Below are 15,116 nucleotides of genomic sequence, written 5' to 3'. Positions count from 1 at the left end.
GCCAATTACTATCATCAAATTTACACAGCAGTAGAAGCATTTATGATGGGAGAGGAACGAGGCTTTAGAAGCACTACTTACGACACAAGAGACAGAAATAAAAAACCTAGATTTACTTTTCACTAAAGCCTTCCTCCATTTCAGCAGCGTCAGCTGATGGTATATCTCCTGGTGACTGCAAGTAACAAGGGTCATTTGACTTCCCACCACTGCCCAGAGCTGCTGCCCCATGTCTGGAGTCCGCTGCGCTGCTTGGCTGGGGCTGCTCCTCATCCTCCTGCCCAGGGTGCTCTATCATCCACATAGCGAGAACAGTGATGTTCTGGGCATCGGCCTCTCCTCGAGCCCCTGCACAGGAGAAACAGTGTCTGACACTGGATTCTGACAAAGTAATCAATGTCTTATGTTATTAAGAGTGTTTGTTCCGATGATTTTATAATAGATCTGCTGTTTAAATTCTTAAGAAGAGGGGCTGAGAAATGAGAGGATGCAAGTTCCATTCCTAATACCCACGTCAGACATCTCACAACCAACTCCAAGCCCAGTTCCAGGGATCCAGTGCCATCTTCTGGCCTCCACAGGCACCTGCGTTCCCATGACCACGCATGCGCGCACGCACTCATATACAACTAAAAATGTCTTTCAAAAATCTTAACAAGAGTTATGACCTCTTAAAAAAATGTTTCTTTCAATAACATTTAGGATTTCTTGCATCTACATATACTGAAATATAAAATGTATCTTACCTGTAGCTTCCATGGCTTTTGCAATTTGTCGGAGAGAGAAGCCCATTTCCAGCAAGGGGACTGCAATTGCTGGGGGAGGAGGAGAGGTAGAGAGTCTGCTGCTGGGGTCTGACAAGGCTGAGGCGGAGAAAGAGCAAAGTGGGCTTAAACACTACGCAGCACAAGCAAAGCGCACACAGTAACTATTTGACTGCAATTTCCTAGAATTACTGTTAAAAATGATACATAAAGCATCGGGGTGGAGGCAGATTTTTAAGTCAAGTGCAATAGAAGGTTTTTTTTTTTTTAACGCTTGCTTGCTTGTTTGCTTAAAAACATAATTGTGGCTAAACTTCTTACAGCAATATAAGGCTGTTGTACAGATAAGTAAATCTGCTCATAATAAAAACTTAAATGTACAAAAATTTGCAAGAGCACAAAGAAATCTTTTTCTCCTGAACTACTGCAGAATTAACAGCAAAGCAGATGCTCTCACTTCTCTGAATGGGTAATGCCTACAAACACAGCCAGCGTTTGGAGACTAGCAATGCCAACATTTAATCCAGCCCCCAGTCTAGTGTTACAACATATGCTGGTAATGGTCTTTCTAGCCCAGTATCTAGCATCATCTGTGCATTTTATCTGATTGTCAAGTGCCTTTGATATCCTTAATCTCTTTGGCTTGCTTCTCCCAGTACTGGGGATTGAACTCGGGGCCTTAAACACGCTAGGCAAGCACTCTTCCACTCTATTTTTACTTTATATTTTGAGACAAGGCCTCATTGAGCTGTTCAGAATGATCCTGAACTTGCGATCTTTCTGCCTCAGCTTCCTGAGTTGATGGTCACTAATAATGATACATGAAATATCACGGCCTAGTTATTTTGTATAAAGCCTCTCAATTTGGGGTTCCTCTGATGTTTCCTTGTGATACATTACAATTGTGTGGGTTATGAATGAAGCTATGCTATGAAAGAGATTTACAACACTAAATATGGGCCTCTTAGGAAAGAAGGAAGTGCATATGTGACTGATACACGTTACTTCTCACTAAATGGCCATAGTTCAATCTACAATTCAAAACATAGGAAGCACTCAGTTTGAGAGTATAGTTCTCTTTCATTAAATTACTTCTTTATCTTCAATTAAGAAAAGGCAATGATGATAAGACCCATATATCTAGAATGCGAAGAGGTTCGGGTACTGTAGTTGTAGTACAGGGCAGCAAGTTCACCTGTGCGGTTAGCTGGCCTTGTAGACTGGGAATCAGGAGAAGTCAAACTCTGTCTCCTTCCCACCTCATCAGAAGGAGAGGTTGGTAATGACGAAGTTGGAGGCGTCTGTGCACGACGTGCAGGGAGCACAGTGCTGGTCGGATAGCTAGAGAACATCTGCCTTTAAGAAGATAACCGATGGTTAGCAACGAAGCAAAGCAAAACAAAACGACCGCAGCCTCAAACAGGAGGTTTCAACCCAGAAGACAGCACAAGTTAGCCATAATTTAATTAATTAATTAAATTTTATTAATAAATATATTTTAAATTATAAAATAAAATATTCTTATTAATCAATGTGATTAATACAGAGTGATGAGAGAAAGATTCTTCAGTATTAAAAGTAATTATGTCACCGAATACTCTTAACTATAAAAGCAATATGATTATCCTAGAAAAACATCAGCAACATATTGGGAAATGATGCAAAACTACAAAAAGAAGCTAGCATCTTTGTCTTTACTGTGTTTTTCTTCTACTATAATATTGAGGTGACAATGGTATTTTGGTTTGAATATAGTAGTCAGGAAAGTAAAGAAGAAGTTTAAGGACAAGAAGTGTACAGTAGAGATGTGGCTATGTGGCAGAGTGTTTGCCCAGCATGTACAAACCTGGGCTCTCTCTCCAGCCCTGTACAAACCTGGTGTGGTGACACATGCTATAATCCCAGTAATTAGGAGGTGGAGGCAGGAGTTCAAGGGTGGCCTAGGATACATGAGCCCCTGTCTCAAAAACAAAAATAAATAGGAAACTTCATGTTATTTTAAATATAAATCCACCAGCTATAAAATTAACAAAAGTTTAAAAAGACTAAGTGTCTAGTTACTTAGCACAATTGAAAAATAATGTGTCTGCTGGGTGTAGTGGCACACACCTATAATCCCAGCTCTCTGGGAGAGAGAGGTAGGCAGATCTCTCTGAGTTCAAGGCCAGTCTGGTCTACAGTGAGAATCTAGAACAGCCAGCCACACCGAGAAACCCTGCCTTGAAAAACCAAAAGAGAAAAATAAATTAACTAACTAAAAATTAATAAAAAATAGATTAAAAAGCCTCATTTTCTTACTAACTTAAAATGATGGTTTGTTCTGCTCATTGTCACCACCACTCATTAGAAAAAATTTATGCATAATAAATTATTTTATTTACCTTGAGAAAAAAGAAAAAGACCAGTGTATTCCAGAGAGAGTTGCCTTGTACACTGCTATGGTGGTGTCAGCAGCATTTGAATGACAGGCAGAGGACAGGAACTCCCACTCACAATGAGAAGGAGGCGCTAGTGAGAGAAGCAAGTCTAGCTCTGTCTCCCCAAACTAGGAGCTCTTTCTTTTCTGTAGTGCTGGGGAGTGAATGTAGGGTCACTAGCACATGCCAGGCAAGTGCTCTACTACCAAACTTCAGTCTCAGCAACAAGGAGGTGTCTCACTTCAGAAGAGCACTGTTTACTCAATCAACCATGGCACACAGAGGAAGCAGTAGGCTTAATGAGTTTTGTGGAAATAGTTGTAGCTTCAATCAAGTCCAAACCAGTAGTAGAAAAACAAAGACTTAAAAAAAAAAAAAAAAAAAGGAAGATTTTAGCTTCGAGTTCAATTCCTAGTACTAAAGAAAGAAATAGAGGAAGTCATCTGGTGGCCACCCATGGCAACAAAGGGGCATGATTCGACCCTTTAATCCTATGCCAACACTAGTCAGAGCCTCAAAGGAGACAAGAGGTCACAGATTCTCTGTGGATACTTTTAAAATTTAAAACTGCAGGAGGCATTAAAAACCACAAGAATAACCATGCGTGGTGGCGCACACCTGTAATCCCAGCACTTGGGGAGGCAGATCACTGTGAGTTCGAGGCCAGCCTGGTCTACAAAGCGAGACCAGGACAGTCAAGGCTATTCCCTGTCTCAATAAAACAAACAAAGCAAACCAAAGAAAAAAACACATAAGAATGTTTTATTAGCATCTCCTAGAATTACAACTCAAATGAGAGCTAATAAACAGTGTAAATTCTCCTCCCCCAAATATACAGTACACACACACACACACACACACACACACACACACACACACACAGACAATGTAATTAAAATGTAAGCTATAGGCTCAATAGACCTACTAAATCTGACTTACTGGGGCATGCAGTCTCAGAACTCTCAAACACCTCCTACGTGGGGAGACAGCATACAGCAGAACTTGAGAATCCCTAAGGGCACAGATGACTTCCCCTTCTACTGCCTAGTTCAGGAAGAATAATGACCATCTGTCCAACAGGAAGGCCAGTGAAGGGAGGAAAAAGGAGGCTAGTTTGCTTTCCTTGCTTCATTTAAGCCACAATGAAGAGAGCTCACAACAATCTCTCCATAAAGATCTCTCTAAAGCCTCCCTAGTGTGTATTTAAGTCACAAACTAAGCAGAAAGGAATTTAAACATGTAAATATTTTATAGCATTCACAAACTTACTACACACAGATAGCTGAAGAAGCATCTTAAAACATTCTTAAAACACATTCTTTCCTTTGAAAAGCAGACTGTGTGATCACAGAATAAAAATGAAAAGTATAGAGCTGCTGAGATGGTTCACAGGAGAATGAGCTCATCCCAAGACATGATGAGCTAAAGTCAATGCTAGCAGCCTATGCAAGGTGGAGAGAACCAACTCCCCAGGCTGTCCTCTGGCCTCCACATATGTACTGTGATATGTGTTCTCACGCCACATAAACGTTTAAAAACTATGTTCAAAAAGAAAAGAACCTGAGAAAAATTATTCTATGCTCCAACATGCCCCTGCCCCCCCAAATATGCAGGAAGAACCAACTGATTTTCCTTCTGAAGAGAACAAGTCTAAAAGCTTAGCCAAGCCAAGTATGGTGGTGCACACTTACACTCTCACTAAGATAGGTTTTTACTACATGATCCCAGGTTCTTTCCAGCTCTACAACACCTGATTAAACTTGGCACATTCTGCTTAAGAGAAGCAATGTGCTTTAAGAAACACAAGCATCGGTGTTAAGAGACTTCATCTCTACCTGAGAAGACTAAGAGGCATCACTCCTGGAGACTCAGATGCAGGCACCGTTTCTGTGTCAGTGACAGGAGTGGTGGCAGTTGTGGTGTCCTCAAGGGAGCTGCTCATGAAGGAAGTCGTGCTTGATGCTGATGGGCTGGTGGTAACTGGTGTCTGTGCTTGCTGTGCTTGGTCACTTTCCTCAGCTTGCTCATCAATCTCTGTAAATCAAAGGTTAAGAAAATAGTAAGGGCTGGTCTTTGAAAGAAAGCTAAAGTCAAAACTGGAAACTTTCATTTTAAAAGTTTCTAGAGGTAGGTTTGGATATGTAAACCTGAGATCCCAGCACTTGGGAGGCTGAAGCAAGAAGATTGTCTTGAGTACAAGGAAACCCTGGGCTACGTAGCCAGGCCAGCCAAGACTCCATAGTGAAACCCTGCTTCAAACAAACATTTCTATACATAAACACACACTCTCTCTCTCCTCCCTCCCTCCCTCTCTCTCTCTCTCTCTCTCTCTCTCTCTCTCTCCTTTCACTATTGTACTAATTATTCTAGATTCTATAGGCCCTTGCAATTACTCTGATTTTAGAGAAGTCTCTTAAAAAAAAATAGAAGTGGGATATGGTGACACACTTCTTTAATCCAAGCACTCAGGGGCTGAAGCAAAAGGCCTGCAAGTTAAAAGCCAGCCTGACCTATCTGACCAAGCCTGTCTCAAAAGGGTGGGGAGACGTCTAAAACTCAGTCAGGGTTATCTAAATATATCCAAACATTTAAACTATTTGCCCAGCATTTTGATTTTGATGCTTACCTCCAGTGCTGATAAGGGCATATCAATACAAGAAGAATAAAAACCTTGACAGAAATTTCACACTGACTATGACTCAAAGAGCATGTATATCCTGAAAATGTTTAGCATATTTATAGTTTTCCTTCTCCAGTAAGGGAACAACAAATAAAAATAAAGTAGCAGTTATTACAAAAACAGCTAATTCTAGGGCTGCAAAGATGGCTCAGTAGTTAAAAGCACTGGCTACTCTCCCAGACAACCTGAGTTCAGTTCTCAGCACTCATGGCAGTTCACAACCATCTGTAACTCTAGTTGCAAGGGATCCAATGCTATCTTCTGGCCTCTGAAAGAACCAAGCACATAAGTGATGTACAGATACACATGCAGGCCAAATACCCATACACATAAAAATATTTATAAAACCATGGATAATTCTATTATGTTTATTAAATGGCCACATCCCTTAATAATAAACTTGGGACATGCCTACTTAAATGCACCATATACCTCTCTCTCTATGTTCTATCTTAACTAAAATGTAATAAGAATAAAGGCAAAGGAAAGGGAAAACCAGAAACTATAAACCCTCTTTTTCCTTATCTTCCCTTTCTCTCTCCCCCTCCCCCACACCCCAGTTCTTTTCTACCTGTCCCTTTAGGTAAGGCCTCATGTTGCTAAGCCAGGCCTCACAACTGACTCTGAAGTTCGATTCTCCTGCCTGTAAGCAAAGAACACCATTTTATTCACAGCTGCCTCTCTAGAAATTTTCTAGGTTCCTGAGAGGTAACACTAAATAAGCAACAAATATCTTCTAAATGAATCTCATTTTTATTTAAAAATTTATCCTATTTCCCAAAGTGAGGAGATAACGACAAGCAAAGGCAGGTCTTTTTACACACAATACACTGTCAATGAAACGGCACAAATTAAAAACATCTCTGAGAAGTTTTAAGAATACATTTTGAATCAGATCAATAAAGAGTTGGATACCTTTTGAAGAATGAATTAAGTATCAGGTGTTTTTGTTTGTTTCATTTTGTTTTTTGCAGACAAGGTCTCACTACATAACTCTGGCAGTCCTGGAACTCACTATGTAGGATCAGGCTGACCCTGAACCCAGAGCTCTCCCTGCCTGTCTCCTGAGTGCTGGAATTAAAAGTATGTGCCACCAGATCTGTTTTAATCTCAAATTTCTAAAATTTAGCAAGTTATCAAATTCTAGTGTTTATGTAGATTTAAAATAGAAAACTACAAGTAACAAACATGACCATTTATCTTACAAAGGTAAAACAATGTACAAATTTCTTCGGCGTACCACCATCTATAATGTGACCTAATGTGCACTGTAAACATAATAAATAAGTCATATATATATACATATATATATATATATACACACATACACACACACACACACACACACACACAAATCACTTACAGGATTAAATTACTTTTGACGGTTTTAAGTATAATTTCATCAGATAACATACCTTGCTTAACTCTGCCCCCAAATTGGTCTTCCAAAAGCCCATGGACCACCAGTTTGTAAATCATAGCTTGAGCTCGTTCCAGATCAGCTAAGCCCAATGCTCGCTTTATCGGGGACCGCATAACTGCTCGCTTCACCATGTGCCGCATCAGGAACTGTAGAGCGGCCCTCATCTCCACGTCCTCGTGAACAACTGGAGAGCTTGCACAGTCTGAATTGTGGCCATTTTCAGCTAGAACTTTTGGAATCAGCAAGAGTTCAGCGTATTTACTGCAGCCAAGAAGAGCACTGAGTGACTTCATAGCACCGAGGTAGAGATAGGAAAGCTGGACTGCTCTGACTTCTGACTGGGCGATGTCATGGGCTTTGGATGTATGTTCGTGATTCTTTCTCTTTCCTTCTGTTACTTGATGTTGTGATTCCACACCTGGCAGTGTTGGTTCTAAAGAAAATGAAGCTATTTCATTTTCTGATTTGGAGCTTGTGGTACCCTGACTTTTGACATCATCAGACATTAACCCTGCTCGCACATCTAAAATGGATTCACTCTCAGGTTTCTGCTCAATGTCCCCCTTTTCCTCAGACTCATGACGGTGTTTCTTTTCATGTCGCTTGATGCTCTGTTTCCCCACATCTTCATGAATGCCTGTCAGATATGTTAGGTCCAGCAGCACAGAAGCTGTCAGGCCTCGGAATCGCGCCACATCAAACAGCAGTGGTTCACAGGGTTCCAGGTTATACAGTGGAGTATCACTAGGCGACCAAAAAGTTGGGAAGCTTTAATAAAGATCAGAATGACACAGGAAAAGCAAGTGAGGGAAAGACAGGAGGAAGGTACAGAAAATAACGTAGACAAAACAAGACGTACCATGTACATAATGCAGAGGATAACTTACACAAACTGACATCATTACAAATTGAAAAAAATATTATGAAGAAAGAGCTGTGATGCTAAATGCAACAATAATGAAATGCACAAGTGCTTTCCAATGAGGCTGTTTACCACTGTACACAGTGGAGTGAGCACACGTCCCGTAAGGACCTAGGTCTAAGTATCTTAGAGCTTTAGGAGCATGTGGGCTCTGTTGCTATCACTCAACCCTGCAATGGTAGTACCAAAGCAACCACTGATACACTGAGCAAGCAAAAGAATATGACTGTATAACTTTATTTACAAAATAGGAGGCAAGGCAGATGTAGTTTGATATAAACTACTTAGGAAATTTACATAATCTAGTTTGTTGAATATGTAGTAGATCTTTGTAAATTCCTTCACAGGAGACTTTGTCTCATTAAAAATCTTACTTTGTAGTCTCCAACTGATAGTCATAACTTGCAGCTTAAGCAAGAATATGATTACACATTCCTGATATCTGGCACCAAATTCCAGAAGACTGAGTACATTAATTACAGAAAATATAATAAAAAGCCCTGTAAATAACTCAAGCTTTGTTTTAATTGCCTACGTCTTGGTTTTTGTCTATCTTTGTAATTTCATTTTTCCCTTTGCCACATTTTCCTTTTTCATGTATTAATATAAGTATTTTAGTATATTATAAACACATTAACAAGATATTAAATCTTCTCTGAAAACAAAGCAAAGAATGAAAGCAAAAGTAGACACTTTTATATGTTTTGTAAAGTTGTCACTGGGTTTCTTAGCTTATTGTGAAATGGAGCGTGTACAATAAAGTCCATTAATGCCTAAAATTACATATAAACTTTATATATATATATATTTTCAACTAAGAAAGTCTATCACATTTATTTAGTTCTAAAATAGTTTGTTTGTTTGTTTGTTATTCGAGACAGGGTTTCTCTGTGTAGCCTTGGCTGTCCTGACTTGTTTTACAAACCAGGCTGGCCTCAAACTCACAGAGACCTGCCTGCCTGTGCCTGCCAAGTCCTGGGGTTACAGGTGTGTACCACTTTCATTAACTACTATGGATTACTCTTTTTAAGACAATGTTTTGTCATATTAATATGTAAGAATCGCATTATTTAATATAGTCAATAGTTACATAATAATTATCAATAAAGCCTTATTTCCAAATGATAAAATTATATACTCACATAGCTGAGATCCTTTGTTAATGGAAATATTTAACATTATTTTGAATATATGAAGTTTATATTTCAAACTATATACATACAACTACACTTAAATGCATTCAAGCATCTTGCTTACATAAATTATTCTCATAACTATTCAAAATAATGTACGTTGAGGAAGGTAGGGCTGGAGGTAAGGGTGCACACCTGCACTTGGGCGACTAACACAAGGGGAGCATGAGCATGAAATCTACTTGGGCTACATAGTGCATTCCAGGCCAGTTTAAGCTACATCATTCGATCACAAAAAAGGAGTGGGGGGCGGGGGTCCTCATGGACTGGAGAGCAGCTTGGTGGTTAAGAGCACTAGCTGCTTTTGTAGGAGACCAGGGTTTGGTTCCCAGCAAGCACATGGAAAGCTCACAGCTGTCTGTAACTCTAGTTCCAGTGGATGCAATGTCCTTTTCCAGCTGCTGCAGGCATAAGGCACACAGACATATTCAGACAAAACACTCACATGAATAAAATATAAAAATTTAATTTTAAAAAGACAGATTTCATATGTTTGTTAGCTACTTAGATGTTTCTACTACAGAGCCTTTATTTTATTTTATTTTATTTTTGGGGGGAGCGTGTTTCAAGACAGGGTTTCTCTGTGTAACCTTGGCTGTCCTGGACTCTCTTGGTAGACCAGGTTGGCCTCGAACTCACAGCGATCCTCCTGCCTCTGCCTCCCCAGGGCTGGGATTAAAGGCACATGCCACCACACCCAGCTTACAGGGCCCTTTGAATTTAAAATCTCATCAACAGATAAGCTGTCTGGCTTTTTTGTTTTGTTTTGTTTTGTTCTGTTTTGTTTTGTTGAGGCAGGGCTTCTCTCTGTGTAGCCCTGGCTGTCCTGGAATTCGCACTGTAGACCAGTCTGGCCTAAAACTCACAGAGACCCATCTGCCTCTGCCTCCCAAGTGCTGGGATTAAAGGTGTGCGCCACCACCACTGGGCTGTTGGCTGGCTTTTTCATGTTTAAGTGTATAATAGAAATGATCAAAAGACAGGAGAAAGGTGGGGTATAGTTCAGTGACAGATCATGTGTCGAGCATGCAGAAGACCAAGTGTGATCTCTGTCACACATACCTGCCTACACGAAAAAGCAAGAACTCAAATAAAAAATAGCAGTTAAGCCTACTGAACTTATCAGTTCATGACCAAATTTAAAAGCTGACTTTATAAATCACTCATTACTTAATCAATCAAAATGGTAATATCTAGCCACAAAGACAATCATTTTTACAAGTTAGCTAGCGTTTTACCTATCACCTACAGCACATTATTTATTACTCGCTGTCCAGGCAATTGCCCGTTCACCATCAAATATTTATCTACTAAAAGAATAACTCAACACATCATACCTGATGGTAATTTCTGCTTCATCCCACTGGACCTTGGCAGATGTGCTGCCTTCTTTGACCACTCCCAGCAGCGTGGCATGGCGCCCAGTTTGCTTGTGAACGCACCGGCCTCCAACTCTAAGACCAGCATCAACTCCTCCTATCACTGCTAGCACGGGCCACACCTCTATGCAGAGAGTCCTCAGCTGCGGTTCTGAGAGGTCAGCAAGACCATGCCTACCATGTTTACCTTTTTCTTCTTCTTTGGTCTCTTTCTCCTCTCTCATTTCATTTTCCTCTCGGCTCTGAACCGAGCGGCTTTTTTTAAGCTTCTGACCTGACTCTTTAATACATATCTTAATTTTATGGAGCCTTTCCATCATCTTTTTGTTAATGCAGTAAGTCCAACGGTCTGTCCGGTGAAGGATACGGATAAGCTGAATAGTGGCCTCAGCTAGCACTGCTGCTACTGGACTGCAAATAGGGTCTCCTGGAAGTAAATCCCGTGGTGTGCCACGCATCTGCATATCACAAATTTTCACCTACATAAAAGAAGAGAAGGTAGGATATGAGTCATACTAGTAGGCCTCCTTAGCAATATGTTAATATAGGCTCGAGCAAATGGAATAATAATTTGAACTAGTACTAGCGTATTATAACATATCAAATCACCCCCAGAAACAATAGGCAGGAAATGTTAGAGGCACAGTGAGATGATCAGCAACACGGTCCTTTAGAATACCCTACCCTGCCATTTGAATCTCTTGTAGCCTTAAGTTCCAAAGCAATTACAACCATTCAAAGGATGGGTAAGAGCAAGATATATGTGGCTGACTCAATTTAGTCCAAATAAATGTCTGCAAGAAACAGTAACTATTATCCTCAAATTCTGGATAATACTGAGTCTTGGAACTACTGTATATTGTTCTAAGGGCACAAATGTAAAGTTATAAAACTACACAACTGGGATAGTCCTAGGATAAACACACACTACAAGAAGGACACAGAAATGAAAAGAGGAAGCTGGTATGGTGGCACACGCCTGTAGCGGCAGCACCTGTAAGACCCTGAGTCCAAAGCCATTCTTCCTCTGACAGTATACTTGGGCCCTGGCAGGATCTTTAGTATAAAGTAGGTTCTGATGTCATCTGCTCAGCATCATGGTTTGGTGTTTTCCAACATCGGTAAACCTTGGAGAATTCACCCAGTCTTAGGATTCTAAACATAAATATATTCATTCTGTCTGGGGGACTTTTCTGATGAACCTCAGATTCCCTGTGAGTTCAAGACAAATATGGGCTATGTAAAAGTTCTGTCGCATCTCCCTAAACATGGTTAAAAAAAAAAAAAAAAAGCAGCAAGACTTGAGTTTAAAATCTTAATTGGTCCACAATTTTGGCAAATAATTCAAGACTTAGCTTCTTCATATGAAAAAAAAAAAAAAAAAAAAAAAGGGACACTAATGGTAGAGCCCATCATCTACACTTATTTTAAAGATGAATGTAGACAGAGCACTTACTAGAACAGCACTAGGCCCATTGTGAATAGTTAACTTCTTTTTTTTTTTTTCCTACAAAGAATATTACCAGTGTAGCCAGGCATGATAGCGCACACCTTTAATCCCAGCACTCGGGAGGCAGAGGCAGGTGGATTGCTGTGAGTTCGAGGCCAGCCTGGTCTACAAAAGTGAGTCCAGGACAGGCAAGGCTACACAGAGAAACCCAGTCTCGAAAAACAAACAAACAAAAATAATATTTCCAGGGCAAACGATGGTATCAGGCACTCAGCAGCCTCTACTTTAACTGCAATTTATTGGCTACTGTTCAAGAAGAAGTCTCCTGTCTTATGAATGGCTAATCTTAGATTATAATTCCTTAAAACTGTGTGTGTGTGTGTGTGTGTATACACATAATACATATATTTATATAACTAATTTATACAAAACTATCACATATAAATATAAACATATTTTATTATATAATTATATACAATTTATATAATTATATAATAAATTATGTGCAAGATGAATAATGTAGGTAACTTTAATGATTAATTAAAGTCTGCTAAGTCTAAGCAGATATTATAAGAAAATTATATACAATTTAACTTCAAAATTTTTTAGTATAAAATTCCACTAGAAATTATTGACAACAGACCTAAGTTACACTACACCCTCCAGTGAAAGGACAGGAAAGGGAAAACAGCACCACTACCCACAAGCACAGGGAGATCAAAGAGAACTTGTTTCTTCTTTGGATTTAGGTAAAGAGAACAAAAAGGTTTCAGTGAGACTGTATACCCTTAACACTGTTCTCACCACATTCAAGTCTGTAACTCTCCCACGTGAACGAAAGGTAGTTTCCCCACCTTAACACCAACTTTAGTTATTCAGTTAGTGGTATCTTACTGAGCAGCTGAGTACTTACTTCTAGCCTTCTTCTCACATTGAGCAGCTGAGTACTTCTAGCCTTCTTCTCGCACCCATAACTACCAACGGGCCGTATCACTCCTAGTATATCCTGGGACTCTCTCAGTGCCACTGTTTGCAAGGTACAACTACAGCACCTTAATATGGAGTAAAGGACAATTCCTAAAATCATCTACCCTTCTAGAAGAAGGACTTCCATGGGCCAGGTACCTTTATTGGTAGAGATACCACACTATTTTACGACCTCTGTATCGTGCTAACATAACACTAATTTAATATAACCAGCACCCTATGCCTAAGCACATGCTGGGCCTCTGTGCGTTACCTTCTCACCGGGGTTGCTGCTATAGAACATCACACATGGGTACAGCTCTGCTGCATCCACGTCTTCAAAAGCTAATTTGGGTTCCTAAAATGTGACAGAGAAGAAGCAAAGAAAACTTAAGTTGCTTTTAAAACTGATACTATATAACCACATTAAAATTCAAAGGTTATGAGATAGAACAAAGGCTACTGGAGCCAGATGCCAACTGCCCTTTCACCCACGGCAATGCTACCTAGAATACGTGACGCCAAACTGTTTGCTGGTTTCAAACATCTTACTTGATCTTTACCACCTTTCTGTAAGTTTGGCACTAAAGAATTTTCAAAACCAGAAAGTATTTAAAAAAAAAAAAAAGAAAGAAAGTAAATAATCTATACACCAAATAACCAGTACTCTATAACTTGAGTGGAATTTAAATTTGAATTTGAAGAAAACAAAGTAGTGTTAGTGAACAGGTTTCAGTACCTCTCCATTTTTCCCAAAGGAAATGGTCCTGGCTTCCATGTCTAACACACAGGTAATGAAATCTCCTTGAGTAAAGCTGGACAGAGTCAGCGTCTGCTCTCCATTGTGATAGAGATTTCCACTGTAAGCCCTATAGAGCCACATGTCTGAGGTGGTGCGGTGATTAAAATCGTGCACTGGCCAGCGAGAGACTCCAACACATGTGCCCTCATTTCCTCTATTTTCCTTCACAATATAAAACTGAAAAAAGAAAAAGAAAAGACAATGTTCATTAATACTGAAAAAAAAGTGTACTATTACTACATTAATTGAGACTTGGACATGTTTATAAATAATATTTACATGTTTATAAAAACATTAACTTTCTTTTTAGCATAAGAAATAACATAAAAATGAAATAATTTAATCAGTTTATAAATATTTTATAAAGCAGATTTATTCTTCATCTTATAAATATAAAGAATAACTTTTGTTACCTACAGTATTTACACAATTTTAGCTTACAATTTAATTATGATGCTGAGAGCATTTTAGAAAATTATTCATGGAAAGCTTCAACTTCCTACACACAGATTTGCAACTATTCTCTGTAAACACTTTATTCATAAAGGATGGAAGACTACAGGCGCTCACGCCCTCCCTCCACTCTTTAAGGTACTGACTAAACCCCCAGCTTGTGATGTTGCTTCTGACTCACTGTGTTCATTCAGCTTTCTGGTTTTGATTTGATAAATTTGATTCTATAACCCTTTCTCCTGATACACAGATATCTTTGAAAGACTGGCATTTTCAGGGCTATTTACTGAATATATAATCAGGATAAAGAGGTAATTTCATATTGTGTATGAGTGTATTACCATGTGCGTTCAGGAGCTTACAAATGTCAGAAGAGAAATCAGAGCCCACAGCCATGTTAGTACTGGAAATTGAACCAGAGTCTTGATGAACAGCACTGCTCTTAACCACTGAGCCATCTTTCCAACCCCCAAACAGGTAGGCTTTTCTGTTTGTCTGTTTTTCAAGACAGGGTTTCTCTGTGTAGCCTTGGCTGTCCTGGACTCACTCTGTAGACCAGGCTGGCCTCGAACTCACAGAGATCTGTCTGCCTCTGCCTCTCTAAGTGCTGGAATTACAGGCATGTGTCACTGCGCCCAGCGCCAACAGGTAGGTCTTTAAATTTGTT

The 15,116-nt window shown here is 39.6% G+C and overlaps 1 protein-coding gene across 1 annotated transcript in view; it reads right to left on the bottom strand.

Annotated features, from left to right (window-relative positions):
- Herc1 (HECT and RLD domain containing E3 ubiquitin protein ligase family member 1) overlaps positions 1–15,116 on the bottom strand; it is a 161,019-nt gene that overhangs the window by 49,937 nt on the left and 95,966 nt on the right. The window contains exons 35-42 of the mRNA XM_051156694.1: positions 13,934–14,173; positions 13,469–13,552; positions 10,737–11,257; positions 7,277–8,052; positions 5,017–5,215; positions 1,960–2,120; positions 747–863; positions 117–348 (exon numbers count right to left, since the gene is read on the bottom strand). Of these exons, the coding sequence (XP_051012651.1) occupies positions 117–348; positions 747–863; positions 1,960–2,120; positions 5,017–5,215; positions 7,277–8,052; positions 10,737–11,257; positions 13,469–13,552; positions 13,934–14,173 (2,330 nt within the window). The remainder of the gene's footprint in view (positions 1–116; positions 349–746; positions 864–1,959; positions 2,121–5,016; positions 5,216–7,276; positions 8,053–10,736; positions 11,258–13,468; positions 13,553–13,933; positions 14,174–15,116) is intronic.

Source organism: Acomys russatus, chromosome 14, assembly GCF_903995435.1.
Source record: "Acomys russatus chromosome 14, mAcoRus1.1, whole genome shotgun sequence".
Taxonomy (NCBI): domain Eukaryota; kingdom Metazoa; phylum Chordata; class Mammalia; order Rodentia; family Muridae; genus Acomys; species Acomys russatus.
Note: the sequence above shows the minus strand (reverse complement) of the source record. Positions and strands in the feature narration are given on the sequence as shown.